This window comes from Desmodus rotundus, chromosome 5 (assembly GCF_022682495.2).
Source record: "Desmodus rotundus isolate HL8 chromosome 5, HLdesRot8A.1, whole genome shotgun sequence".
Classification (NCBI taxonomy): domain Eukaryota; kingdom Metazoa; phylum Chordata; class Mammalia; order Chiroptera; family Phyllostomidae; genus Desmodus; species Desmodus rotundus.
Window position 1 is genome coordinate 154633971 of NC_071391.1, and position 27292 is coordinate 154661262.

General features: G+C 39.9%; 1 protein-coding gene across 3 annotated transcripts; it reads right to left on the reverse strand.

Annotated features, from left to right (window-relative positions):
• Positions 1-1745: 1745 nt before the first annotated feature.
• On the reverse strand, positions 1746-26872 carry UBXN2A (UBX domain protein 2A). Of its 3 annotated transcripts, none has more exons than XM_053925556.2 (7): positions 26848-26872; positions 21079-21133; positions 14433-14571; positions 13892-13998; positions 10832-10969; positions 9356-9514; positions 1746-5876 (listed from the first exon to the last, which is right to left on the reverse strand). In XM_053925556.2, the coding sequence occupies exons 2-7, from the start codon at positions 21117-21119 to the stop codon at positions 5684-5686; spliced, it is 777 nt and encodes a 258-aa protein (XP_053781531.1). In that variant the 5' UTR covers positions 21120-21133; positions 26848-26872; the 3' UTR covers positions 1746-5683. The 3 variants fall into 3 exon arrangements, with proteins under 3 accessions (XP_053781531.1, XP_053781532.1, XP_053781530.1); XM_053925557.2 differs by lacking the exon at positions 26848-26872 and adding an exon at positions 26459-26678 and having other exon boundaries at positions 1746-5786; XM_053925555.1 differs by lacking the exon at positions 26848-26872 and adding an exon at positions 26459-26675.
• Positions 26873-27292: the final 420 nt, after the last annotated feature.

A 27292-nucleotide genomic window follows, 5' to 3' on the forward strand; every position in this document is an offset into this window, starting at 1 on the left:
AAGGCGGCCTGAGGTATGCAATTTCCCAGACAGGTCCTTAAAAAGAAAGGGGTTACATCACACACGAAACTCAAGTGAAAAATGTATCATTGACCTAAGTGAAAGGGCTAAAACTCTGGGAAGAAACCAGCAGCAAATCTTCCTAAGCATGAGTTACATAATTCTTTGTCGGATGGGACACCACAAGCCTAAATGGCCTACATGGAAATGAAAAACTTTGGGCTGCAAGCCAACCAAGTAAGTGAAAAGATGACCCACAAAATGGAATATCTGCAAATCACAAGGACTTGTACTGGACTATATATAAAGAGCTCTTCCAACTCAATAACAAGACAAACAACCCCATTTAGAAATGAGCAAAGGATTTCGATAGATATTTCTCCAAATGCAGACATGAAGAGACACTCGTGTCGATAGGTAAATACAAAACTTCAAGCTACCATTCCAAGTGGACGGCTATACTCAAAAGGACAGACAGCAAGTGTTGGGGAGGGTGTGGGGAAATCATATGTTGCTGCTGGTGGGTGTGTGAAGTAGGGTGGGCAATTTGGAAAACTGGCAGTTTTTCAAAAAGTTAAACGTGGCATTAGCATATGACCCAGCAACACCACTCGTAAGTATATACGCTAGAGAAATGAAAACAGGTTCACACAACAATTTACACAAAAATGTTACCAACATTTGTGGCAGCCAACATGTGGAAACAACCCAACCGTCCATCAGGTGATAGATGAGCAAGGGTGGGAGGTATTTCCATACAATGACTATTATTCAGCAACAAAAAGGTCATGGATAAAGCCTGAAAACGTTAAGCGAAAGGACACTAGTCTTGGCTGATGTGGCTCAGGTGGCTAGGCATCGTCCCCCAAACCGAAAGTTGGGGGGTTCAATTCCCGGTCAGGGCACATGCCTGGGTGGTGAGCTGGGTGCCCAGTTGGAGGGTCCAGGCTTGTGCAGGAGGCCGTGGGTCAGTGGTGCTCTCCCTCTCTTCCCCTCCCCCTTCCCTCTCTCTTGAATCAGTATAAGAAAACACTTTTAAAAACTAAATGAATAAAAAGAAGAGACACTAGTCCCGGAAGACCACATGTTGTATGATTCCATTTACCCGAAATGTCCAGAATAGGTCAGTCTAGGAATAGATGGCAGATTTGCGGTTGCCTAGAACGGAGGGCGGAGAATGACTGCTCGTGGGTGTGGAGGGTCGAGTGTCTTGTAGAAGGAAGGACAATGTCCTGAAGTTGGACTGGGTGATGGCTGCACAATCCTGTGAATACACTGAAAACTCTGAATGGGTGAATCGTAAGGTACGAGTGTTACATCCCAGTGAGGCGTCTTTTTTGTTTGTTTGATTTTAAAGGGCAGGAGTGTGCTTCTTCCTATTGGATGAAAAGCAAATGTGACCCTGAGACCTCGAGTTACACGCCGGGACTGGCGGGTCCACACGGCAGTGTGTTAGGCCCCGGTGTACACTACATAGTCTAAAGCAAGCCATTCCTTCTATTTTCTACACTTTGGTTCTTTTTTTTAAATTGAGGCACAACTGACAATTAACATTAGTTTCAGGTGTACAACCTGATTCAGTGTTTGCATATATTGTGAATTATGCTTCAATTCCTTAATATACAAAATGAGTACCTTCTGTTCCCTTGATTGCAGCCCTATCAGCAGTGGAAGGACAATTAGTTAATGAATGTGCTAAATATTTAATTCCTTGAAAATTGAACATAAACTGTTGAAACATAATATACTTTTAATTAAATCATTTAATATGCATTTTCAGCAGTCTGGCAATACTTCATTCCCAGCATTTGTATTTTGTTGCATATAATACTACAATTTTCATTTTGAATTGGGTAAAAAAATCCCTCCATCTCTTTGTTGCACAAAAATGTAATTAACATAAAAGGCATTTGTCCCTAATAGCTATTCTTAAAGTCCTGGCATGTACCTAATGCAATTTCAGTTAAAAACAAATATGTTAGATTTCAAAAATTAGCAGTATAATAACCAAAAAGCCTGCTTTCTAATTAAAACAAAACTAAAGATTGATGTACTTAAAAATATCTGAAAGGATACACATCAAAATGTTACCTGTGGTTATCTTGAGTGGTGGAACAATAAGTGATTTAAAGATCATTTAAACATATCTGCATTTTATAATTTTCTACAATGTATATGAATTACCTGTGCAAAAATACATTTAAACCAAACAACAAACAAATACGAGTCTATTGAATAAAAGCACTGCTGTTTGAATATTTACTGTGATGAACAAGTTTTTAATTAAATGGTTTGCACTTAGACAAAGAACAAATGAGTAAGCCCTACCATGGAGTCTTCATGCTAGTTCCACTCGGGTCACAAAGGATGGTGTAAAAAAGAAACACAACCACTGAGTTAGTATTAAAAATATCACATTCTAACATCTCTGAGTATTAAGTGAAAGTAACATTGGTTAAAGTACCTGGCAAACAGAAGGCACCTAATAAATATTCGTGGATTCTCAAACTGAATGAGTTTGTCAAATAAAAATGACAAATGCACCGGTATGTAACTACTTCATACCAAACAAGTATAAATTATTTCACAGACCCTTTAATAAATAGTATTTCACCCTTAAGACAACAGTTCTTTAACCATTAGCAAAGGACTGCTTTCAAAGTATTTTAAGGCACTAAAATAGATGCATAAATACCATATTTTCAGCACAATGAAATGTAATAAAAAGTATTCTGAATGAGAAGTATATAAAATAAATAAGATCACTTTTATAACCTGGATAATGCATAGTAATTTAACTAACACATTAGAATCTCAAAATTAGAAATGTATGTCTATGCAGTGGCCCTAACAATGATTTTCAAGAAACTGAAAACTGTTTTGAACTACTTAGTTCAGATTATATTCCGCACCTAAGATGTTTCTTTTCCATTTTGCCTTCCCTTGATAAATTGTTTGTTTTCTAAAATCAACATGTTTTGAATATTCTACACATTTAATTAACAACTTCACAATGGGAAACTTTCAGGTAAAAAGGTTCATCAGATGATTCTAATTTGGGAAAGCCTCCGAGGGTATTACTCGCACCAATGAACGTTTTTACAGTTAGCGAGAATGAAAGTTCTTGCTGGTTGCAGGTCCTTCCCCACTGAACTCTCACTGGGGTTATTCTACATGGACACACAGGAGAACCTCCAGTGTGTCTTCTGGTTACATAATTACAGATTGGAAACCCACGAAAGAGGCTTTTCTATAGGTACCAGACAAATATTTCCGATGAGAGGCCCCTTTATAGAAATATACGGAGAATCACATGATGACTATGATTATGCAAGCAGAAATTATAAAACACTTCATGATAGGCCTATATGGAATATTTTTCTTATATACTCTTGAAAATATATTAATAATCATCAATGTTATTTTATATGAAAGAGAAGCTCATTGATTTTACCGTCCCCTCATTGTTTTTAAAAATGTCATAATTTTTGTTTTATTAGAGATGGCTCTACCACAACTGTAAACATTACGGATAATATTTATTTTCAATTGCACATCTGTTCACTTCTGAGAGTAAATAACAAAAGGAAAAGGTTTTCCTTTGTCCTCCTTCTCTTCCTAATAAACAGGCCTCTGCCATCCAGAAGGCTGGGAGCTAGAAAGCAAGCACTCTTGAATGGACCTCACACAGATGTACCTTATAAAACAGGTCATCTAGTTGTGTGCACTTTCTTCTGTTCTTCCTGAGCCTTTACTGAAAAGCTCATTTAAATGTTCTAGCCTTGTCTCAGCTGTGTTTTAGAAGATATAGTATAGGTTTATGCAGTGATTAGTTCAGAGTTAAAGGGGAACAGTTTAAGAACAAACGGGCAGACGAAGATAAAGCTTGCAGGACTGGAAGCCTCATTTCAGGGGAGGGTCTTCCACAGACCGGGTGACACATGGCATTATTTTCTTAGGGGGGAAGCTTTAGTGTGGGATTTCCTGGGGGCCCATTCTTCCACTCCGAACCTAAGAATCAAATGAGATGAAAAATGCAGAGATCTGGGATTCGTCCCAGATCTGATGAGTCAGAATGTCCGTGGTGAGAAGCAGGAATAGGCATTTTGAAAAGCTTCCCAAGCGATTCTTACACTAGGGCTTGAAAATCACTGCTCTGTAAGAATGGCTCTTTCAGGGAGTCCACAAAGTCACAACTATTTTCACAGTCATACTAAGACATTATTTGTTTTGCTCATTTTCTCATGAATGTACAGCAGCGTTTACTAGAAGCCGCATGATGTGTGATCTCAGAACAGATTGAATGTGGAAGCAGACACAAGAGTCCATCTGTCTTCTAAGTCAGATGGGAAAGACATTTGCAAAAAATGGAATACAATGCCGCCTTTCTCACTAAATCGTTTTTGTTTTGTTTTGGAAAATAGAATTTTTTCATAATAATGTTTATATTAACATGGTTATTATTTTTAAATAGATATTTGATAACAATTTTTAATATATTTATAACCCACATCATCATGAGGTCTTGAGGCCAAAAAGTCTGAGCATTACTCTCCCCGGCAGAGATCCGGCGCCCTGTGACCATGGCTGCTGGCAGGCGTGGCTACTTAGTTCCTCGGCGCACTAAGGGAATAGTTCACTTTGAATGTGATTCGACACATCGTTTGCAGAAAAGCTTCCTAGACGTAGCTTTTGGGCGAGGGAATTCAATCAAACAGTGAAACAGTGAAGTCTAACCAGTTTTAAAGTCTAAGAAAAAAGGTGTTTTCCTTGGTGATATCAGAATGTAATAAATAATCCTTTGATGTATACACAGGTTGACTCTAATGTACAGAATAGAAAAAACATACAGTACATGATGCATTTAAAAATATTAATGAGTAACGTGACAACACCACATGAGATTCTAAGTAGTCTCAAACGAATGACTTACTCCAAATGTAAGTTAAGAACAAGTCTCTCGTTTTTGAAAGAAAATAGGGGATAAATGGGGGTTCTTGGAGAGAAAGGAATTTTTAAAAATTACATTTCTCGAAAACTCAGAAATGAGAGTAGACAGATCAATACTGACATTTTACTAAGCTACAGAATTTTATGCTTATATGAAAAACATCCTAGATCCTGTTGTCAAATTACTATCTTACCATCAGGAAATTCAAATTAGACTATGCTGAGGTTTGGGCACAGCTGTAGTGAAAGCAATTCCTTCCAGCCTTTCGATTGCATCTCAGGTGTGATATAACACCATTGATGCTTTTAACCTGCCATGTATAATTTTTAATGTAGTGCCATTTAAAAATTCTGAGACAGCTAACATTCAAATAAATCACTGCTGTTCGGGAATGATGTTTAAATAGATGATACTGTGAACATATTTGCTGATTTGTACCACATTAAGATACTGAACGACACAGTCATTTTATATATCTTATGTTGATAATTGGTATTTAAAAATAAGTATATTTTTCTGTGTAGCCTTCGGGAGACAGTGCACCGAATATAGTTTCCAGTCACAGTTTATTCTCCTCACTTGTACTTACATAAAAATCTTCTCATCCGGAGGGAAATAAACAGGACTCAAACCAGCAGTCCAGCAAACCTGACCGCCCCATTCTGGTTTGCACGTCCACTTATAACCACCATTTGTCTGCAAACTTTCCACTTAGTGTTTCAAAAATCAATGTTATGAAAGTTCTCTAAAAGGCTCGGTGGTGTTTTGGAGCCTCTGAATGATCACAGCATTCTGTAAACGGGCTTCTTCCAACGTGAGTGTTTCGTCCAGCGATCTGAGGAAAGGAAGAGCTGTCACCAGGGAAAAGGGAGGGCTTCTCTGAGATCCTTGGTACTTTTCAATGAAGTCTTTGATGTGGCTTATCCTGTAAAATGGCACAAACTATTAATGCAATTTTATGAAAATCTGAATTAGCTAATTTAAAGTAATACCTTGTGAAGATATCTGCCTGTGTTATCACATAGAACACGCAAAGTAAAATGACAGAACCGATCGTTTGGGCTTTTGAAGGTTGACCCTTGGTGATTGTAAGGAATTACCATTAATTATCTTAGGTGTGACAAGGGTATGATGGCTACATTTTTAAAGAGTATCTTTTAGATATACGTACTGAAATATTTACATATGAAACTGTATGAAGTCGGGGGTTTGCTTAAAAATAGTTCAGTGGAAACCAAGTGATAGATCATTATCTTCTCTTTTATATATCTTAAAGTTTCTATAATAGAAAGTTTACGTGTCTACATTTCTACCTCTGAATGGATTGGAAAGGGTCCAACCCTACACAGACAGACACAGGTTTCTCTTAGAACCCAGGCCATGCTGTGCTTCAAATCCCATTAGGAAGATCCTTAACGGTGCACGTGGAATCTGAGCGCAATGAACACTATGTACAATGAGGACTGCGATCTTGAAATTAGCTGAAAGTTACTTTCACCTAAGTATGTGCGTATATTTATAGAGGGAGAGCATGTATGCAGTTCATTAAAAGTAAGATGCCACTGATTTTAAGACACATCATTTTAGATATTATTAAAAAATCAAGATTATGACAAAATATTCGAACACGGAATTTCATTTTATATTTATTGAAAGAGTGCCTTTACCTTAACTTCATACAAACATTTATCGAATCGCACATGTGCTTCGCAGGATAAAATAGGCAAGTCATTCCTAACACTGGAACGTCGCTCAGACTTGGACCCCTGGAAGCACTTTTGGTTCGGTTGTTCCTCTGCATGTTTTTCCACATGGTACCCGTCCTCTGAATCACCAGTTGTCTTGGTGATAGAGAATTGCTTTTAGAAAGTGCTCTAGCACTGTCCCTGGGATGGTTTTGTTCACCTGACACCTGTTTGCAGGCTTTGAGGCGCAGACTAAGGCAGAGACAACTGTGACATGATTGCCATGTGGCCAGCAATGGGTGCGTCCCCACCGTAAAGGTGCAAAAATGGGGAAAATGAGAAAAACGATGCAACTCAGAATTGATGAAGCACGGCACATCGCAAAAGACAAAATTCTCGCACTCAATCAGTTCACTAAAACTCACACACGGCCACTCTAATAAACCTGTGCGGTTACCAGAAAAGTCTAGGGCATGGTTCCTGTGTATTTATTTGAGTACCCAAAATTGGGTAACTAACGGCTACAGTTTATGGCAAACAATATGAAGATAGAAAGTAAGAAGACAGCAAGGGTTAAAGGAACTGTGCAGGAAAAATTACAAATGTATACTATGATCTCTAGAATCACATTAAGATAATAAAAAATGCAAATCTTAAAAGCTGTAAGAGGATAAAAAATATCTGTAAAGCTCAAAAGGAAGCAAAAAGAAGGACTACAGAACAATGGGACATGGGATAAAGAGGAAAGAAAGAGCAAGATGGTATCAGTAAACCCGCTGGTCCAGGATCCGATATGCGCTGTAAGAAGTGGACTAAACATCCCAATTTAAAAGCAAAACCTGATTCATCATCACTTAGTACATACGGTTGGCCAATCAAAGTTTTTAAACATGTTTTAGTCATTTGAGGAAAAAAAATCTAGGTGACTACTTGTGATGGGAAATGTCAGAAGTATGTTTGAGCCAGGTGGTATATATGTGTTTATTTTACTATTATTTTAACAATGTATGTATGAGGTCTGTCTGGGAAAAGTCCAGCCATTATTAACATAATGAGAATGGTTTGCATGACATCGACGTAACCTGGCAGCCAAGGAGAGTGGACTGGAGTGTGCGTGTGTGAACAATGACGACTTCACTGTACTAGTCAGCGGCGGTGGTAGACTCTGACGAGTGAGCATGTGTACCGTGTAGCTGTGGCATTCAAAATGACGGAGTGAGTACAGCAATGAGTCTGTATCAAAATTTGCATTAGGCTGGAACATCCCTCCAGGTAAACTATTTGGTTGATTTGGAAGGACGCAGCTATGGGCAACGGGTGATTGGCAACTTCTTCATGACAATGCGCCCACTCATGTACCACATTTCATGCAGAATTTTTTTAAAAATGTTTTTAAAAGATTTTATTTATTTATTTTTAGAGAGAGGGGAAAGGAGGGAAAAAGAGAAGGAGAGAAACATTGATGTGAGACAAACATCAGTTGGTTGCCTCTTAGATGGATTGGCTGCCTCTTGTGTACTGGCCTGCAACCCAGGCATGTGCCCTGACTGGGAATCAACCAGTGACCTTTTGGTTCTCAGGCTGGCACTCTCCATTGAACCACACCAGCCAGGGCATCGCGTAGAGTGTTTTGGTGAAACATCAAATCACACAGCTGACTCAACCCCCCTACACCCCAGATTTGGCACCCTGTGACTTCTGGCTTTTCCCAAAACTAAAATCACCTTTGAAAGGGAAGAGATTCCAGACCATTGGTAAGATTCAGAAAAATACAACGGGGCACCTGATGGCAACTGGGAGAACTGTGTGAGGTCCCAAGGTGCCTACTTTGAAGGGGACTGAGGCATCCTAGTTCTATGTACAATGTTTCTTATATCTTGTATCTTCTTCAATAAAGGTCTTTATTTTTCATATTACATGGCTGGATGCCTTCTGGACAGACCTCGTATATTTTTTTATCATCTGTATAATATTCTCCCCAAAACTTTTTAAATGTTTTTAAATAAAGAAGGCAACCTATATATACTATATAGGTTCCTAGTTTTCATCAAAATAAAAAAAAAATTAAAAAGATATAAAACAACTGGAAAAATTCACCAAACTGATAATAATGATTATCTATGGGTGACAGATTTAATTTGACTTCAATTTCTTTCAATACTTTTCTGTATTTTGATTCTTCTACAATTAACAGAAAGATACACATGTAATGCTAATGATCGATTTTTAAAAACATATTAAAAAGAATTCTTTTAAATTTATGTGTCCAGCCCTGGCTGGTGTGGCTCAGTGGATTGGGTGCCAGCCTGCAAACCAAAGGGTCGCCGGTTTGATTCCCAGTCAGGGTACATGCCTGGGTTGCAGGCCAGGTCCCAGGTATAGGGTGCATGAGACAACCACACACTGATGTTTCTCTCCCTCTCTTTTTCCCTCCCTTCCCTTCTCTGAAAATAAATAAATAAAATATTTTAAAAAAATAAAATAAAATTATGTATACAGTTAAATCAGAAAATTATTCAAATGAAAAGATAATCCATAAAACAGACTGAAAATACTTCATTAACACCTAAGAATTTCCATTGTCATGATAAATTACGTTTAGAGAACTGTTTATTAAGATCCTTGGTTAATCCTTAAAATGACTCTTGACTGAATTAAGTAGAAGACGTAAAAATTAAAGTTAGGAAAAAATTCAGAGATAACGAAATGAAAGACTCACCGGTGGGACATGTTAAATTTCTGAACAATCCTTTTCCCACTGGCTAACCAGATCTGTATATTAGTGACGGGTTCCAGGTGGTTCAGTGGGACAAGAGCCAAGTTATTTTTCTTCTTAACTTCAATACTTTTTGCTTTACAAATAATTTTTGGTGTGGCACTAAAAAAAATCCAGACAACAAAGTCAGGTGTGTGGTTTTTTTCATTAAGCAGAGCTTTGTCATTAAACAATTACTGTAAACATTTTACATTAAGTATAGCTTTTAGGAAGAATTTAGTAAGTCACACTGTCTCCCTAATGACAACATAAAGATATGTTAGTTATGTCCATTATATGATTATAGAAATCTAATGAAATTATGCCCATTCAAGTAATTTGTATGCTTGTAGAAAATGCTACATAAATACATTGTTAGTACTACATTTGAATAATTTGGACTTTACCTTTACCCACTCCAGGTTAAAATTTCTAAAAGAAATTACAAATTCTCTATAGAGATTAGTCCTTAGTAAAAGAAAGGAAACCGGCCTGGCTGGTATGGCTCAGTGGATTGAGTGCCCGCCTGAAAACCAAAGGGTTACCAGTTCGATTCCCAGTCAGGGCACATGCCTGGGTTGCGGACCAGGTCCCCACTTGGGCAAGTGCAAGAGGCAACTGATCAATGTATCTCTTGCGCATTGATGCTTCCTTCCCTCTCTCCCTCCTTCCCCTCTCTCTAAAAATAAATAAATAAAATCTTAAAAAAAAGAAACGAAGTATTTTCTTATCATTCTGAAAGTCACATCCAGATATTTTTATATATGTGGATGAATCTGTATGTGCCTTACCCATCTTGGTAATTACTATTTGAGGATTCATAAAAATAAAAGCGATCCCACATCTGACCTCTTTGCATACCCTGTCAAACTGCATAATGATATGACGATATCACGAAGACGGCAAATTCTGAACATAATTAAAGGTGTCGATACTGCAAACATCTGGAAGAAAATGGCTAACACTATTTACCTCTTTGTATTTATTACTTGATGATAAAGCTTATTTTCATTAACAGAAATAAACAAAAATACAGGTCTTGACACTGACATTAACTGTATCAGGCACTTTTCATTTTATTGCCTCGAAATGCAGACACTGGATACAGGACTCAGTGCTGAAAGCAGTGGTGAGTGCAGGATGGAAGGAGCCCTGCGTTCAAAGCTAGCACAGGCTCCCCGACTTTAACGGCAAAGCTCAAGTGGTGGGCGTAAGGGGAAGAAATGACTCATCCGTCCAGTCTGGCCTAACGTCCTCAATGAGCCAGGCCCTGTGGATCTGATGAGGTCAAACGAGCCTCCAAGATGCTTCTACTGTCGTGCCAGCGTTCATCCACATGGAGGTGTATACCACTTAGGGGAGTCCTCACAAAAGTCAACACGAAAAACGTTATTTCCAATGGGGGAAGTGATGAGCTCCATAGGCCACGAGCACACTCACCTCCCCAGTCGGTGGCCCGGCCCTGAGAAGGGCTGGAACACAGGCTTCGTTGACACGCACATTTCATGCTTCTTATCTTCGACTTTCACATCCACCTCCTCTTTATCGAAAGTTCCCTCCAACTCTGAAGGCAATTCCCTTGGGAGGGAAAGAAACAAAGTGATAAAGCTCACAAGGTGCTTTTTCTTTCTCTGAAAAACATCCTCTATGTGCACAAAGAACTGGAAAACATACAGAAATGAATTATACTCTTTACAATAAAAAACTGAATGCATTTAATTAAAATAATAAATAGTATGAATACCAAAAATCAGGAAGAACAACACAGAGTAATTTTTAAGACTACAAATTCATGAACAGCTTGAATTATTCAGCCTGAGTTATTCAGCAGTACCTAGAATAGTACAAAAGTCATCAGATATTGGATGACTTATGCCGCCAAATTTAAACAACTTGATTATTTTTACAGGTGCCTGAATAAGGCTAAAAATGTACTAGAAAAATCAAGCTCTCATTTCAATTTTTAGGTAAAAGTATAGATTTACTCTGGAAATAACAAATAAAAATAAAACACGAGACGTGTTAAACTTTTTAAAAACTGTTTTCCCCTTTCATCCCGACAAGAGAGATTACGGTAACACAGGTCTGAACTCAGCCCCGGCCATGAGCAGCGCAGCACAGGGGCCTCTCTGGCGTTACTCGAACGCCTTGTCACCCAGAGTGGAGCCTGGGGCACCGCAGGAGGCGGGCAGGTATCTGCTGAATCTTATGATCTGTTAGGGGCACTTGAAAGTTCCAAGGTTCTGGCATAGATTAATTATAAGCTAAGAAGTTACTCAGGGAAATTTTTTAACAAACTACAAATTTTAGCAAACTTTTACAAAATAATTAATTTTTTTCTGGTATCGGAAATAATACAAATTTATTTACTATATGCTTCTGATTTCTGTACTTTTCTGTGTCATACTTCATATAATACATGCATGTTCTAAAAAGTAAGGCATAAGAAATGTAAACACATATCAACTTGAAAGTGATAGTCCTTATAGTCCCATTCTTGCTTTAAGAAAAACCCCGACGTTTTTTCTCTGTATAGTTTTATATATGTATACACACACACACACACACACATTTTGCTGTAGATGGTATCAATCTGCACACACTATCTGCAAACTGCTTTTTTTGAAGCTGTACCACCGCTGCAATCTGCTCGTGTTAGCATATAGATACACGCCACTCACTTTTACCAAATGCACACTATTATTCTGTTATACAGTAGATCAAATGGTATACATGTATTCTTTCCACCTTTTCCCACTCATTTGTAAGAATTGTGTATATAGTCCATTTACGTGACACACATATGCTTTTAATATTTACATAACCAAATTTATCCATTTTTCTTATATTGCTTCTGGAACTCATGCCAGTATAGCTTAATGCAACACCATGGATGAATATCCCAAAGGAGTAAGCTGACTAGACACAAAAAATAAACACATTACATTTACATAACGTACAAAAACAGGTAAAATGAAGGGAAGGGAGGGAGAAAGAGAGGGGGAGAAGCATTGTTGTGAGAGAGAAACATCCGTTCATTGCCTCTCGCTCGTGCCCTGATCAGGGACTGAAACTGCAACCCAGGCATGTGCCCTGACCTGGAATCACTTTTCAGAATGACGCCCAGTCAGCTGAGCCACACTGGTCAGGGCAAAGGAGAACATCTTTTAAAATAATGTATCTGATAAGGGATTTGTATCCAGAATATATAAAGAATTCTTACAACTCAACAAGAAGGCAAATAACCCAATTTAACTTAATTTTTGAAAAGATTTTATTCATTTATTTTTAGACAGAGGGGAAGGGAGGGAGAAAGAGAGGGAGAGAAACATTAACATGTTGTTGCCTCTCTCATGCCCCCTACTGGCGACCTGACCTTCAACCCAGGCATGCGTGCACTGACTGGGAATCGAACCAGCAACCCTGTGGTTTGCAGGCCGGTGCTCAATTCATTGAGCCACACCAGGGCCAAAAAACCCAATTTTAAACACAGGCAAAGAAAGAAAAAAGGGACTAAGGATTTGAATAGATTTTTCATTAAAAGAAGATACATGCATGGCTAATAAGTACATGAAAAGGTGCTCAAATCACTGCTCATTAGGGAAATGCAAATGAAAACCACAATAACCTACCACTTCATATCCACTAGGATGGTTATAATAGTAATTTAAAAAAGCTGATACCAACCCTAGCTGGTGTGGCTCGGTTGGGTGTCCTCCTGCAAACCAAAACTTTCAATTCCTGGTCAGGGCACATGCCTAGGTTGTGGGTTCAGTCCCCATCGAGGCGTGTATGAAAGGCCACCCCGTCCATGTTTCTCTCTCATTGATGTTTCTCTCCCGCTCTACCTTCTCCTCCCTCTACAATCAATAAGCATGTCCTCAGGTGAGGATTTTTAAGTCAGAAAAAAGACAAAACCAAACAAAAAACCTGGCACTAACAAGAGGAGGTGAAAAAATTAGAACTCTCGTATGCTGTGGGTGGAAATGTAAAATGGCACAGTCACTCTGGAACACAGCTCGGCGGTCCCTCATGAAGCTAAGCACAGAGTTAGCAACAGTTCTTAGACCTGAGAGAATTGAACACGCATGCCCACACAGAGTCCACAGTAGCATTATTCATAACAGCCGAAATGTGGAAATGACCCAAGTGTTTTTCCACCGATAAACGGGTAAACGAAATGGGCTACCTGTGCAATAGAAATCACGATTCAAAGACTATAATGGTATTTGAACATAAATATTAAATGTAACAACTAGGACGTGGTATTAAGTAATTCTTGGCAAAGTAAATTCGTTTAAGTCAGATTTTGATTGATCAGAATTCAAATTCCTACACTTTTTATCAAAATTAAAACTGTGGCTCTCTTAAGAAAACCCATCCTATGAAAACCCTAGATTTATAAGTATCTGTGAATGTGTAGGCATGTGCAAACAAGATTAAAAAGGATTCTTCCAAATGAAACAGGCTGAAAATATCCTCTATTTACAGATTGCTTACCCTTTTTTGATGGAGTTCAGAAACTGCTGACTCGCACCATCTGAGTAACTTCGGAAATCGTCATTGACCGTGAATCCATTCTTCCATAATTTTATACTTACATCTACCTGCAAAGCAGTAAGAAACAAAACGCATCATGTTAATAAAAAATAGACTTCTGTACACTGTAGGAATGCTTTATGTGTACTTCACATTTTGGCACACAATATTAATAAGATGTGTACCGAAGGGTTGGGATTTAATAAAATTTATAATTTGTACGGCCTCATCGAGCACGTTCTTACTTGGAAGTAGTGTTTGCTTTCTCCCTGCAAGCGCAAGCGAAGAAAGCAGGAATTACTAGTGTTTGGTGCCTCTGCCTTCATTCGTTCTAAGGTGCCAGCAGCTCTACTCCCAACATGACTCTTGCAGTCGGGGCCAAGTCAACAGTGACAAAGTGAATGACATCTTACTCCTATGACAACAGTTTTGACCTCACGGACCTGCTGAAAGGTCCATCTTTTGAGAAACACTGGAAAGGAAAAAAGCGGCGGGCATTTACCTGTTTCTTCTGTTCGGTGGGAGACAAGCGTTTGGCCCCAACCTTCTGAGCTTCCTCAAAAAGGCTGTCAACAAAATATTCACAAGTTGTTTGTTGGTTATCACGAACAGGTCGGTTGTCAGATCCCGTTTCACAAATCCTATACATGCAAAAAAAGAAAAATAAGCGTTACCAACTACTCGTGCACTAAAAATTTACATGAATTATTCTAGTTAAGGGGTCCCGTACTGAGAGGCTATGCACGGCTAAGCCCGCCGTCTAGACCCTCTGCTAAGTTAAGACATTAACGATAGATATGCAACCCTGGGAAGTCATTAACCCTTCTGGTCCGCAGCAGAGTTTTCTCAAGTTCAGTCTTTGTCGTGCAGGCTGTCCCATATGTTGTAGGATGTCTAGCAGCATCTGTGGCCTTGACTCATTAGATGTCAATAGCATGAAATTCTTCTCCCCCAAAGTGTAGTAACAGCCAATTCCATCTCTGAGGGGGTGTGTGTGTGTGTGAGTGTGTGTGTGTGTGCGCGGGGGGCAGGGGGAATCTCACCAGGTTGAAAACTACTGGATCGGAGTAAAAAATGTGCTCTTTGTAAAGGGCTCAAACTGGCTTTCGAAGGGGTTATGATGTACTTTTTGGTGATAGAAAGCACTCTTGAAACTAAAGGTATTGAATCCACCAGGAACGGCCATCATCTCAGTTTCGATACTTGAAACACTTCAGAATGAGATTTCCCACTGACCACTCTCATTTCTAGTGGGTTAATACTCCACTCTTTCTTCTTTTTATTGAGGCATACATGACTTGCAACATTATATTAGTTTCAGGTGCACAAATAATAATTTGGTGTTTGTATAACCTGCAAAACAATCACCGCACTACGTGTAGCTGCCATCCGTTGCCACACAGTGCTGAGCAGGTCTGAGGTTTGCCTTGGCAGCTTTCAGTGTGCAATCCGGCGTCGGTAACTATAGACGACATGCTGTCCCTCACACCCCCGTGACTTACTTATGGCACACCTGCAGGTCTGTACCTTCTAAATCCCTTCACCCATTTTGCTCACTTATGAACACTGGCTTTCATTTCGTATCTATATTATAAGAAATATTACTTAAGATTTCATTGATAGCAAAATTATTTCTGGCTGATCTTTTTTGAAACCATATAGATAGAAGGTTCATAAATGTCCTGAGATATAAATTCTCAGATTCAGGAGATAATCAACACTTTTTATAGGTCTTGTACTATGCCAGGAACTACAGATACTCTTACTACATTTTATAAGGAAGAGAAATGGGTCACAGACAGGTGAAGTTACATGTCTGAGGTTACAGGTAGTAAGTGGCAGAAACAGAATTTAAAACCCTGTGAATGTCTTCCAAGCTATGTTCCTAACCCTACGATGCTATAAAGCCTCTCCCAATAGCTAGCATTCATTGAACATTTATTAATACATGTTGGGAACCATTCTAAGTACTTCACATGTGTTAACTCATTCAATCCCCACAAAGATCTAGAAGGCATGTATTGTTTTTATTCCCATTTAACAGATAAAGAAAAAGCTTAAGCAATTTGCCCAAGATCACAAAGCTATCGGGAGGCAGGGCTGCAAACCGAATCCAGGTCACCAACGCCTGCGCTCTTAATCACTGCGCTAGACTGCCTCTCACGATAGTCATTATTACATTGTTACCAAATTGCTGACAGGACAATATTTTAAGTACATTCTTTTTACTCTTCTAGTAATTCTGTATCTACTCTTAAGACACTCCATGTTATCATAAGGTATTAACTGTGCTTTTTCCAAGGCAATGACATGATACTTCTATTCAAAAATAATCACACCCTAAGACGACTTCTCACAATACGAATACCTTTCCCCTTTCTTTAACAGGAAAGCTGTGTGTCAGTAGAGGATACTGTCTAAAAGCTCAGGCTTTGGACTTTACTTAGGAACCTTCACTAAGTCATATTGACTTTGGGCAAGAAACTTAGCCTCTGTGTGATTTGGCTTCCTCATCTGTAAGATGCAGATACTTCCACCTATCTCACTGGCTGTTGTGAAGATTAAGTGCAAATATAAATACGGCCTATACCTGGTATACAGTATGGACCAGTAATATACTGACACACAGTAAGTGCTTAAATATTAGATAACATTAACACCACTTTATCATTTTTGATATACAATCTTTAGTATATTTTTTCCATTACCATTTAGTCCCCTTGTGCCCCTCTCCCCAGCAATCACTTTATGCATTATAGTTTTTAATTGTTCTTCTGTTCAGAAAGCAGTATATACTTAATTACTAAGTAGAAAGCCGATAAGGCTGTGAGCATCCAGAGTAGCTCAAGTTTTATTCCTTTATCATATGTATTTGGTAGGTAAATTCTACTGAAATTCATTATGTTATTTCAAATCATTCAAACATTTATTCAGTACTTACTACATGCTAGGTGGCAGGGAGATAGAAAGTCAAGTAAGAAATAGTCTAGGTTTTTGTCCTGGCTGGTGTGGCTCAGGGGATTGAAAGCCAGTCTGTCAACTGAAAGGCTGCTGGTTCAATTCCCAGTCAGGGCACATGCCTAGGTTGCAGGCTGGATCCCCAGTTGGGGGTGTGTGAGAGGCAACCATTCAATTTATCTCTCACACATTAATTTTTCTCTCCCTCTTTTTCCCTTCCCCTCTCTCTAAAAAACAAATAAATAAAAATTTAGGCCTGGCTGGTGTGGCTCAGTGGATTAAGTGCCAGCCTGCGAACTAAAGGGTCAGTGGTTTGATCCCCAGTTGGGGCACATGCTTGGGTTGCAGGCCGGGTCCCTGGTGGGAAGCACATGGGTGGCAACCACACACTGATGTTCTTCTCCCTCTCTTCCCTTCTCTCTAAAAACAAACAAACAAATAAAATCTTTTAAATTTTTTTTAAAAGGAAAAGCACTATACTAAGTGCTTAAAAAGACAGTCTGGGATTTTAAAAGGTTCAGAGCACAGTGCATGGAGATGCATTATAAGTAGCCCTAGGCTCGCAAATTTCACAACTTAGATGAAATGGACCAATTCCTTGAAAGGCACAATCTCACATAAAAATAAATAGATAATATGGATAGACCTACATCTATTAAAGAAATTGAATCAATAATTAATAATCTTCCAAAGCAGAAAGCACCAGACATGAATGATTTCACTGGTGAATTCTATCAAACATTTAAGGAAGAAACCATACCAATTCTCTACAACCTTTTCCAGCAAGTACAAGCAGAAAGGAACACTCCTAGCTCATTCTATTAGGACAGCGTTACTCTAATACTAAAACCAAATGAACACGTTACCAGAAAGAAAACTACAGACAATATCTCTCATGACATAAATAACAAAATATTTGCATTATAAATCCAACAATATGTTTAAAAGAATCCTACACCACAGCCAAGTAGGATTTATTCCAGGTATGTAAGGCTGGTTCAACATAGAAAACCAATTAATGTCATCCACCACATCAATACACTAAAGAAGAAAAATCATATGATCTTAACAACAGATGCAGAAAAAGCATCTGACAATCCATTCATGATAAAAAAAAAAAAAAAACCTCTCAGCAAGGTAGGAACAGCTAAGGACTCCCTCAACCTGACAAGAACATCTATAAAAAACCTGCAGCTAATGTTATATTTAATGGTGAGAAACTAGACACCTTCCCCCTCAGATCGGGAACAAGAAAGGATGTCCCTTCTCACCGCTCCTCTTCGATGCCATACCGGAAATCCCAGCTAAACCAGTAAGACAAGGAAAGGAACTAAAAAGTATATAGAGCAGGAAGTAAGAAATAAAACAATCTTTGTTTGTTAATGACATGACTGTCTACATAGAAAATTCCAGAAGATCAATAGCAAAAAACTCTTGGGACTAATACGAAATTATAGCAAGATTGCATGATACAAGATTAATATACGAAAGCCAAGTGCTTTCCCATACACCAGCAATTAACAATTGGCATATAGAATTAAAAACAACACTATATATATTAGCACCCTCTGTCAAACCCCACAGAACTACACAACCCAAGGAGTGAACCCAAATGTAAACTATAGTTAATAACAATGTATCAACACTGGTTCCCAGTTGTAACAATTACACCACACTAATATAAAATGTTAAGAATAGAGTAAATTCAGTGTGTGTGTGTTGCAGGGCAATAGGGATACCGGAACTGGGTATCTTCTGCTCAATTCTTTTGTAAATGTAAAACTCCTCTTAAAAATAAAGTTTATTAATAATACAGTCATTTTAAAAGATCATGAAAGACATTCCCGGATAGAGAGGAAAAGAGTTGGAACGTACACATTTAATATTTCTTTATAATTCAGGAAACCCCATTGTATTTTACTACATCAAGCTTTAATATAGTAAAATCCCATGGATATACTGATGCACAGGACTTGCCTTAATACTAAATATATCCTGAGAACTTTATTATTCCACCTTTGTCTACTACTCTGTCAGCCTTTTCCTTACGTGTCACTATCAGTTTATGATCAAATATCAGTAACTGCTCTTCCTAATTTGGAAACCAGATTACCAAAGGGTTATGGCTAAGTAAATAGTCTTGACATCTCGGGAGTTTCTCTAGTGACAAAAAGCACACAAGTTTCAAGAAAGGGACTTTGAAACCTCTATTTTGCTCACTTCCTCATTCACTACTATGTTCTGAATAACAGGTCTGCAGAGTGCTGCAGTCCAAGCAGGTGAAGGGTCTGCATTGTGTCTGCTTTGGCTCTGGGAGCACCTGTGATAAATGTAGGTCTTCACCATTCATCGTCTTTGAACAACTGATACACTCAGAAAATCAGTCTTCTTTTCATGTTTTACTGAACTGCTGTTTCTAACAAAATCTATTTTTGTTACAAAGAAAATTATGAACTCTATTGCTGACATTCGTGTAGACATCTTACTAATCATTTAATTAAATTCAAAATAGGGACACATGCTACAACAGAGATGAAGCTTAAAAACATTATGCTAAATGAACGTCAGTCACAAAAGATCACATAGTATACGATTCCATTTATATGAAATGCCTAGGACAGGCGAATCTAGAGACAGAACGTATGTCAGTGGCTCTCAGGGACAGGTGCAGGAGGATGGGGGGGGCGGCCAGCCAGTGGTAGGGGGTTTCTCTTTGGGGTGACGAACGTGTTATAAATTGACTGTGCTGGTAGTCGCACAACTTTGTGAATGGAGTAAATACCACTGAATCCAGTACTTTAAATGCATAAATTACCTGGCATGTGAGTTAGGTCTCAATAAGGCTGTTTTAAAAATCCTCAGTTTATTTTAGTCTTTTAAATCAGTCATTCAACTTGTTTCCGGGTAGACAGAGTTAAAGAGTAGGCTGACTGCTGTCCTTTCAAAGGCCTGCGCACCTGCCCCATCAGAGTCTGAATCGCAGTTTGTGACTGGCCCCCAGTAACAAGCCTGGGCTCGTTTTCAGTGACCTTCCCTGGCAGAGAGCTTTTCACATGTGCTATCATAACTTAATCCTGGGGGAATTAAGTGTGTCCCAGGTGACTCCACTGGGCGAGGACTCTTGGCAGCTCATGCCTGGTTTCCCCTGGACTTTGTCCTGTGTGCTTTTCCCTTTGCCGCTTTTGCTCTGGGTCCTTCCGTCATAATAAATCACAGCCATTAGCGTGATTCTATGCTGTGAATCCTCTCGGCAAATCATCAAGCCTGGGGGTGGTCCTGCAGACCCCTGATGCATTCTCACAATTACATATTAACATCAAATATCTATAAAACCATAAATACTTTAGTGAAAACAACAACAAATGTTTGGTATAGAAGCATTTACAAAGTATTTGTAAGTGTGAAATAAATACTTTTCTGTCTCCTTAAATGAACTACAAATGAAAGAATTTTACCTCAAAGATTTAAAACAAAGCATAATATTCAATACAAAATATACTTCACCTCAGATGAGCAAGAATCAAGTAATCTATATGGATAAGAGCCATAGATTTTGCATCTACCATTTACTGCGTGCCTTCGATAAGCTAATGCTATGCTAAGCGCTTTCTAGTGGCTATCTAATTGTCCCGAAAATCTTTCAGGGACTTAGGTATAGCCCCAGTTTATAGATGAGATATTCAAGCTCGTATGATCTACCTAAACTGCTCAAAGGCCAGAGAGGTAGTGTAAGACAGAGATGAGATTCACCCCTAGGTATCTCTGACTCCAAAGCCATTATATTTCCACTGTGACTCTGACATGAGAGGCTAATGAAGCAGTTATTTGAATTTTTCTCACTTATATGACAGAAGTAATATGTGAACAGTGAAAAAGTTAACAATATATTTTTTTTACCAAAGAAGAATGTGTTTATTTCACTTAAGTTCTTAAAAATACTTTTTGGCAATTGTCACATAAACTGTCCTAACAGTTTTTAAAAAGTAATAATAAGATTTAGTGACTTCACTAAGACCCATTCGATGTACCAATGGTAAAAAAAATTACTTTAAAATATATTATTAATAGGTATTTAACAGATCATCGTGACGAACACGTACTATCCCAGTCAATGAAATGCAGAACAAACAGGAAAGGATACTAACAAAGACATTAACAACAAAGAAATTTCATAGACTGAATTAACTTACCATTCTTCTTTTATACTTTCAAGATTATCTACTTCTTTCATTCTCTTCTGCCTTGCTGTAAAGGTAAAAATAAACAAGAGCTAAAGTTGCAAATTTGTTATTTTAAATAAATTCATTCCTATGTGTGCATGAATATTCTTCACCATAAGTTATTCTGTATCCCTAAAGTAGCACTAAAGGGGTCGTAAGAGCAAGGAACCAAACTCAAAGCTGTCACTAGGATATACAGTAAAATGATTATGTTTTAAAGTTACTTGAAGTCAATTCTGTGTGGTGTTACCACCAACTTGACGGTCAATTCAGTCAATTTGTTTCTTAAGCATGCAAAACATTTATATTGTTCCAGAGTTGACCTAAAACACAAGATATATTCAGAGAAATTCAGCTTCCATCCTTGTCCCCTCCACCCGGTCCTCTCTCTCCCAGCTTATGAGTAACATTACTTTTTGGTTTTTTCCTAATATAACCAAATATCTATATTTACATCCGTCTCTTTCTTAGACAAATAGCACAACATGTGCTATGTGAAGTCAAACACAGACAACAGTTGTGAGCTGCCTGCTTAGTGTAAAATTAAAGTTGTCAGTTGTCAAAATTCAAGTTAGGAAAAATCAGGTCTGTTTTATCTAATCTGGAATGTCTGATTATTTATTTAACTAAGGGAAACACAACCAAACTGATTATGGAGAGAAAGAAAAAAGAAATCAATGACATGTTAACGTTTTAAAATTAAATAAGCTTTAAAAAATGCTAGAGTGCAATGCTTTAATAAGTCTGTATGTTAGTCACTCACATACCACACTACAATTTCTTTGTATATGTGCCTAAAACAATACAGTTTTATTGATTTCAGAGAGAGAGAGCGGTAGAGGGAGAGACAGAGAACAAGAGGGAAACACTGATTTGTTGTTCCACTAATTTACGCATTCACTGGTTGATTCTTGTATGTGACCTGGCCGGGGATGGAACCCCCAACCTTGGCGTATGGGGATTATGCTCTAACCAACGGAGCTACCTGGCCAGGACCAAAACAATATAATTAAGAATACGTTATTAGTAGGTCATGACAGATTGCTTATGACATCAAGGTCCCAGAGACTACACTACATATTTAAAACTGATGAAAAACACTTTACCCAAAAGGAACATAATCAAGCCAGATTTCTACAAAGCATTAAAAATATTTCAACTCTCAAACAGATGATAGCAAATAAGGACATTTTTCTTACATTCTCCGTGGAGAGGGCATATACAAAAAGCAAATACAGTACTGCTATTTAAAAATGTAAGTTTTAAGCATATTTAAATGGAAAGCAGTCTCAGCCATAGCTACTGAAGGTCCGCCAGACCCGTCCCGAAGCAATGAGAACCAGAAGAAAATGAGCACCAGGAGTAGTTACTGGCCCCACTTAAAAGTCTCCAAAGGATCTGGAGGGGAAGGTGGCCCGCACAGCTGAGGACCGAGTGGCAGCCTTTCACCGGTGAGATCAGAGTCTGATGAATTTTAGGTTCTGACTTCCGGTTTCCTGCTGCTAAGGGAGCGGGGCCCACAACCACAGCCGGCTGGGCTGGAGCACTGATTCCCCCGTAGACTCTGTTTTGCTAGGAACTGAAGTAGAACAGTGGAGTCTGCTCTGGCAAATATCCTTGAAAATGGTTTTAAATACCTCCATTGTTTTCATTATGACTTGAATATAAACTGGTAGTGAATTTCTTTCTTAGCCTATTCAGGAGAAAGTTGTGAGCAGTTCCGAAAAACCAGGTGAAACAGACAGGGAGAAAAACTCCCGTAAGTAATACAAAGAGCTCCTTCCTCTTTTCCTGTCCCTCTGTTACAACCTCTGTTACTAGGATTGGTAAGAAACAACGTCGGACTTAGTCTTCAAAGTTTGAATTTTGACCGGGCTCAGAAATTTTACTTCTGATTTCACTAATTAAACTTTTAAAAACATTTGTATAGTTACTGAACCTCTTTCTCCTGCCTACAAGGCACTGGTTTAGAATCTGCGATAGAAGGATCGACACGACAGCCAGAGTCTCTATCACCAGCAAGTTTACAGGCGAACAAGGAAAAATACACTCCATTACTGATGGCAAACATGATGCAGAAGTAAAAAATGACTCTAACATGCATGTAAAGTCACCCTTGCTGTAGGTGTTTCCTATCATAAATTAGTACCATGTAAATGAACCATGTAAACTGTATCCACTGAGTGACCTCCCCCAATGATCACGGTCCCATGACACGAATGAGCCTAAGTCATGCCCTGTACAGTAGAGAATAAAAGAGCCATGTGACAAACTGGGAAGCCACCAGCGTGAAGTGGGCCTCAGAAAGGGCAGACGAAAGTCTCTTCATTTTGCTTCAGTTTACTCTCCAATTAGTACCACTACCATCTTACATTTGTACTGCACGTCACAGTTTACCAAACACCTTCCCAAATATTATCCCACTCACTACCAATGATTGCAGAGATAAAAGTATCAGTCAGGAGACAGAGGAGACTGAGCTTTTTGGAGCATATTCACTAAAAAGAAAATCCAGTCAAAATAGATTTAGTCTTTTCAACCTACACCCTGGGCTTTGAATAGAAAAAAATTTGCATACTACCAATTTTATTTATTTTTCTAAACAGATACTTTTTTAAAGATAAGAATTTGAATCACGGCATTATACCACTGGGTATGCTATCTTTATGCAGAAGCTGAAGTTTATCCTTAAGAAGGAAGCCATTCCTGGCACTGAACACAAGGGAAAAGAAAACAATGGATCACATTTCCACGTGAGGTTCCTTCATTTAGATCTTCTGTGGGATAGAATTAGGCCTCCGGAGCAAATTACAGTAGCATCAGCATCAGACACTTTAAGAAAGTTTATTTGTATAGTTTATGAATTCTAGTTTACTAGCTCTTAAGTAATAAAAAAAAAATTAAACTTTTCGGAAAGTTTCAGCTTACCTGAACTGTCTGTAATCACTAAAAAATACACTTGTGTCTTCCAGAAAAAATAGTTAATAGTGAGTTATAAGCTCCTAAGGACCACAGCGATGGTGGCACAAGTAATTTAAATGAGAAAATCCTCAGGGAAAGGGGAAACTTCAGCAGAGATGGTCAAGGATACCAAGAACGTTCTCATTCCAGGGTTCCTGACCTGTTATCTACCTTGCAAAACTCGTCTCACATACAATCTCCTTTAGAAAAACTTGCCGTGACTTCTCCAAAAGGTATGTATGGATATAGATTCACTAACACAGCAAGAAGAGATTAGTTACATGCCCTGAGAACGTGCCTTATCTTCCCAGACACAACCCTCATCTCTAGCCGGTTCCTCACATCCACTTACGTCCCCATCCAATCCAATTTCTACACAGATGTCAGGGTGATCTTCTTAATTAAGGTACAAATTTGATTGTGGGACTTCCCTGCTTAAAACTTTCCCAAGAACTCCCACTGTTCTTCAAATAAGGTCCAAATCTGGACAATATTACAGGGGAGTTCACTGTACTGTTCTCTCACTACATTTGAGTGATTTGAAAAGTTCTCTATAAGTTTTTAAAAAGAAAAAGAAAAAAACTGGTCGGAAACCCTTAACATTGTTTAAGGGGCCCCGCCCCACAAGGTCCCTCTGGCCCTAACCACACCCCCCTTTTACTTTCTACATTCAATCCAATCGCTTTGACCTTTCAGTTCACGAAATCTTCCTAAGCCTCTGTGGGACCTATTTCCTTTGCCCGGACCGTTGTCCCTTCCTTTGGGAGTCACCTTCCCCTATTCCTACTTACGCACACCTCAGCTCGAAAATGACTTTCCTAGGAAAACCTTAACTGATTTCCCTGGCTGGCACAAGTGCCTCCCCAAGCCCTTACTTGCTTTCACAACACCCTAGATTCTTCTTTTTTTTAGCTTCTATCTCAGTTTGTTGGCATTTACCTGTGTGATAATTTGTTTCACAGTGAGAATGTAAAGTCCTCAAAGGCAAAATCTGTGATGGTTGCCATCGTATTGGCAATAGATGTAACCAGTGAAGTTAGACAGTGTTCCTTTCGTTGGGCTGAGAAAGAATTCAGAGCCAAGAACTTTAATTACAAGAGAAAATTTATGGAGAATGTCGCAGAGGTAGAAGAAGTGAGCCAGCTGGGCTGCATGGACTCCTTGTGTTCCGGGTTTGCCCGTGGCTAGGTCTTTCCTAGGGCTTCCCACCCTGGTGACCTTCTGTACTTGGCCTAGCCTTCCTACTCTGCTCGTGTCTAACTGGCTACTGTATCCGTATCATCAGCATTCAGTACACAGCGGGTACTAAAAATAGTTCATGATAAATTAAGTACAAAGTATGCACGTAAAGTATTTACCACACTGTGGGTATAGGAATCAGTGGCCGTAAGTAGCAGTGTGTTAATACTGTATTCCGTGTGCAGCGTCCTTATTTGCGTGCTTCATCACTCCCTTCATCCTGCACACAGTTCTCACTCGTGTTCGGATTCCACCAGCGCTAGCACTGCTACTGTTTTGCACAGATGCTCAATATTCGTTGAATTAAATTGCATTTTAAGTCAATGTGACTTTTAGCATATTGAGAGAGAAGAAACAACATCAACTTTTAAAGTTTGTTCCATTAAAACTAAATTATAATTTAAAAACTTAGAAACACTCCCCGAACACCCTTGAGCTGTGACTATGAAACAAGGAAGTGGATTTTCACGTTTTTTACACAATCTGTCACACTTTACCTTTCCACTTTGAGGTCAATACAGACGGTCAGTTTCCTATCTTTATTTTCAATGATCTCAAATTACACACGAAGGAACCAACATTGGACACCGCACTGCCGTTCACTATTGCTGAGAAGCAATAAAATGAGGGTACAAAGAAAAGCACACACACACACAAAAGAAAGTAACTATGGAAACAGCGAAGAAGTCAAACCCGCAAAATTAAGTGAGTTGCGGGAGACTGTAAGGAAGTGAAGGACGGCAACTCAAACCGGATAAGCCTTGGGTTTCTGCACTGCGCTTTCGCAGCGATCGCCTTCGGAAATCGGGGCATTGGGACCGCACGCACTGAACTCGCAGCCTCTCTGCGAGCGTCCTCGGCCCGAAAACGCCACCCGCAGCCTCTCCAGGAGTTCGCGCTCGGCCCGCGGCGAGCAGCAGGCGGCTCCCCGGGCTGCGCAGGAGTCTCGCCCGCCCCCGCCGCCCGACGGCGCCCTTGCGCGCCCGCAGGCGCGAGGTCCCAACCCCTGCGGAAACCCGGCTCCCCGAGACAAAGACGAGCGCGGCGCACCGCCCGACCCGACGCTCCCCGACGCTCCCCGCCACCCAGCCCCGGAGACGCGGCCCGAGCCCCGCACCCCGCCGAACACGACGCGGCCCCGGGAAACTACCTCCGGGCGTGGCCGCTGGAGGGGGCGGCGCCGCGCTGCCCCTCCCGGCCTCGTCCTCAAGTCGCTCGGGGGCTGCGCTTGCAGGCGTCGCCAGACCGGAGCCGGTCAGCGATGTAGCACCGCGGCCGCCTGGCCCTCTGCGACTCCGGGGCCGCGCCTCCGCGCCCCAGCCCGTCTCCCTCCGCCACCGCCGCTGAGCGCCGCGGCGCGCGCCCAGGCGGGCACGCGCACCCCGAGCGCGCGCGCGTGGGGGCGGGGCGTGGCGTCGGGGGCGTGGCCGGCCGCCGCTGTCCCGGCTCCAAGGCTGCCACCTGCTTCCTGCCGGCGCCTGGCTGCTAGATACCGCTTCACTCTGCTCGGAAAACACCCGGAGCTCTTTGTGGATTCACCTGAGAACCGGCGTCTCCATCCCGCTGTACTTCTTCACACTTTGATTGAATCGGAGGAGAGATTTCCCTGCATGCTGACAAATGTTGAACTTCAACCCTGTGACTATGGAAATATTGAACTTGAACCTGAACTCTGAGATTCTGGAAAGCAAGGATTTTAAAGAAGTCCTCCCACCGCTTTGGGATTCTGAAAAGGTTACAACAAAGAACCACCTTCCCCATGTGATTTAGATGTGACTCAGGGATGCCCCCTTGTTCATCTATGACAGACCCTTCAAATTACCATTCTTTTGACCTCATACATGATTAGCTGAACTGCTTGTACACACTGACCAATGTGGACAAAATACCGGGTACCTTGACTTGACCAACTTGTTAAGCTTCTCTCCTTCCTCCAGTCCCCTAAACTTTGACCCACCCTCAACCTGAGCCAGCATACAACCCC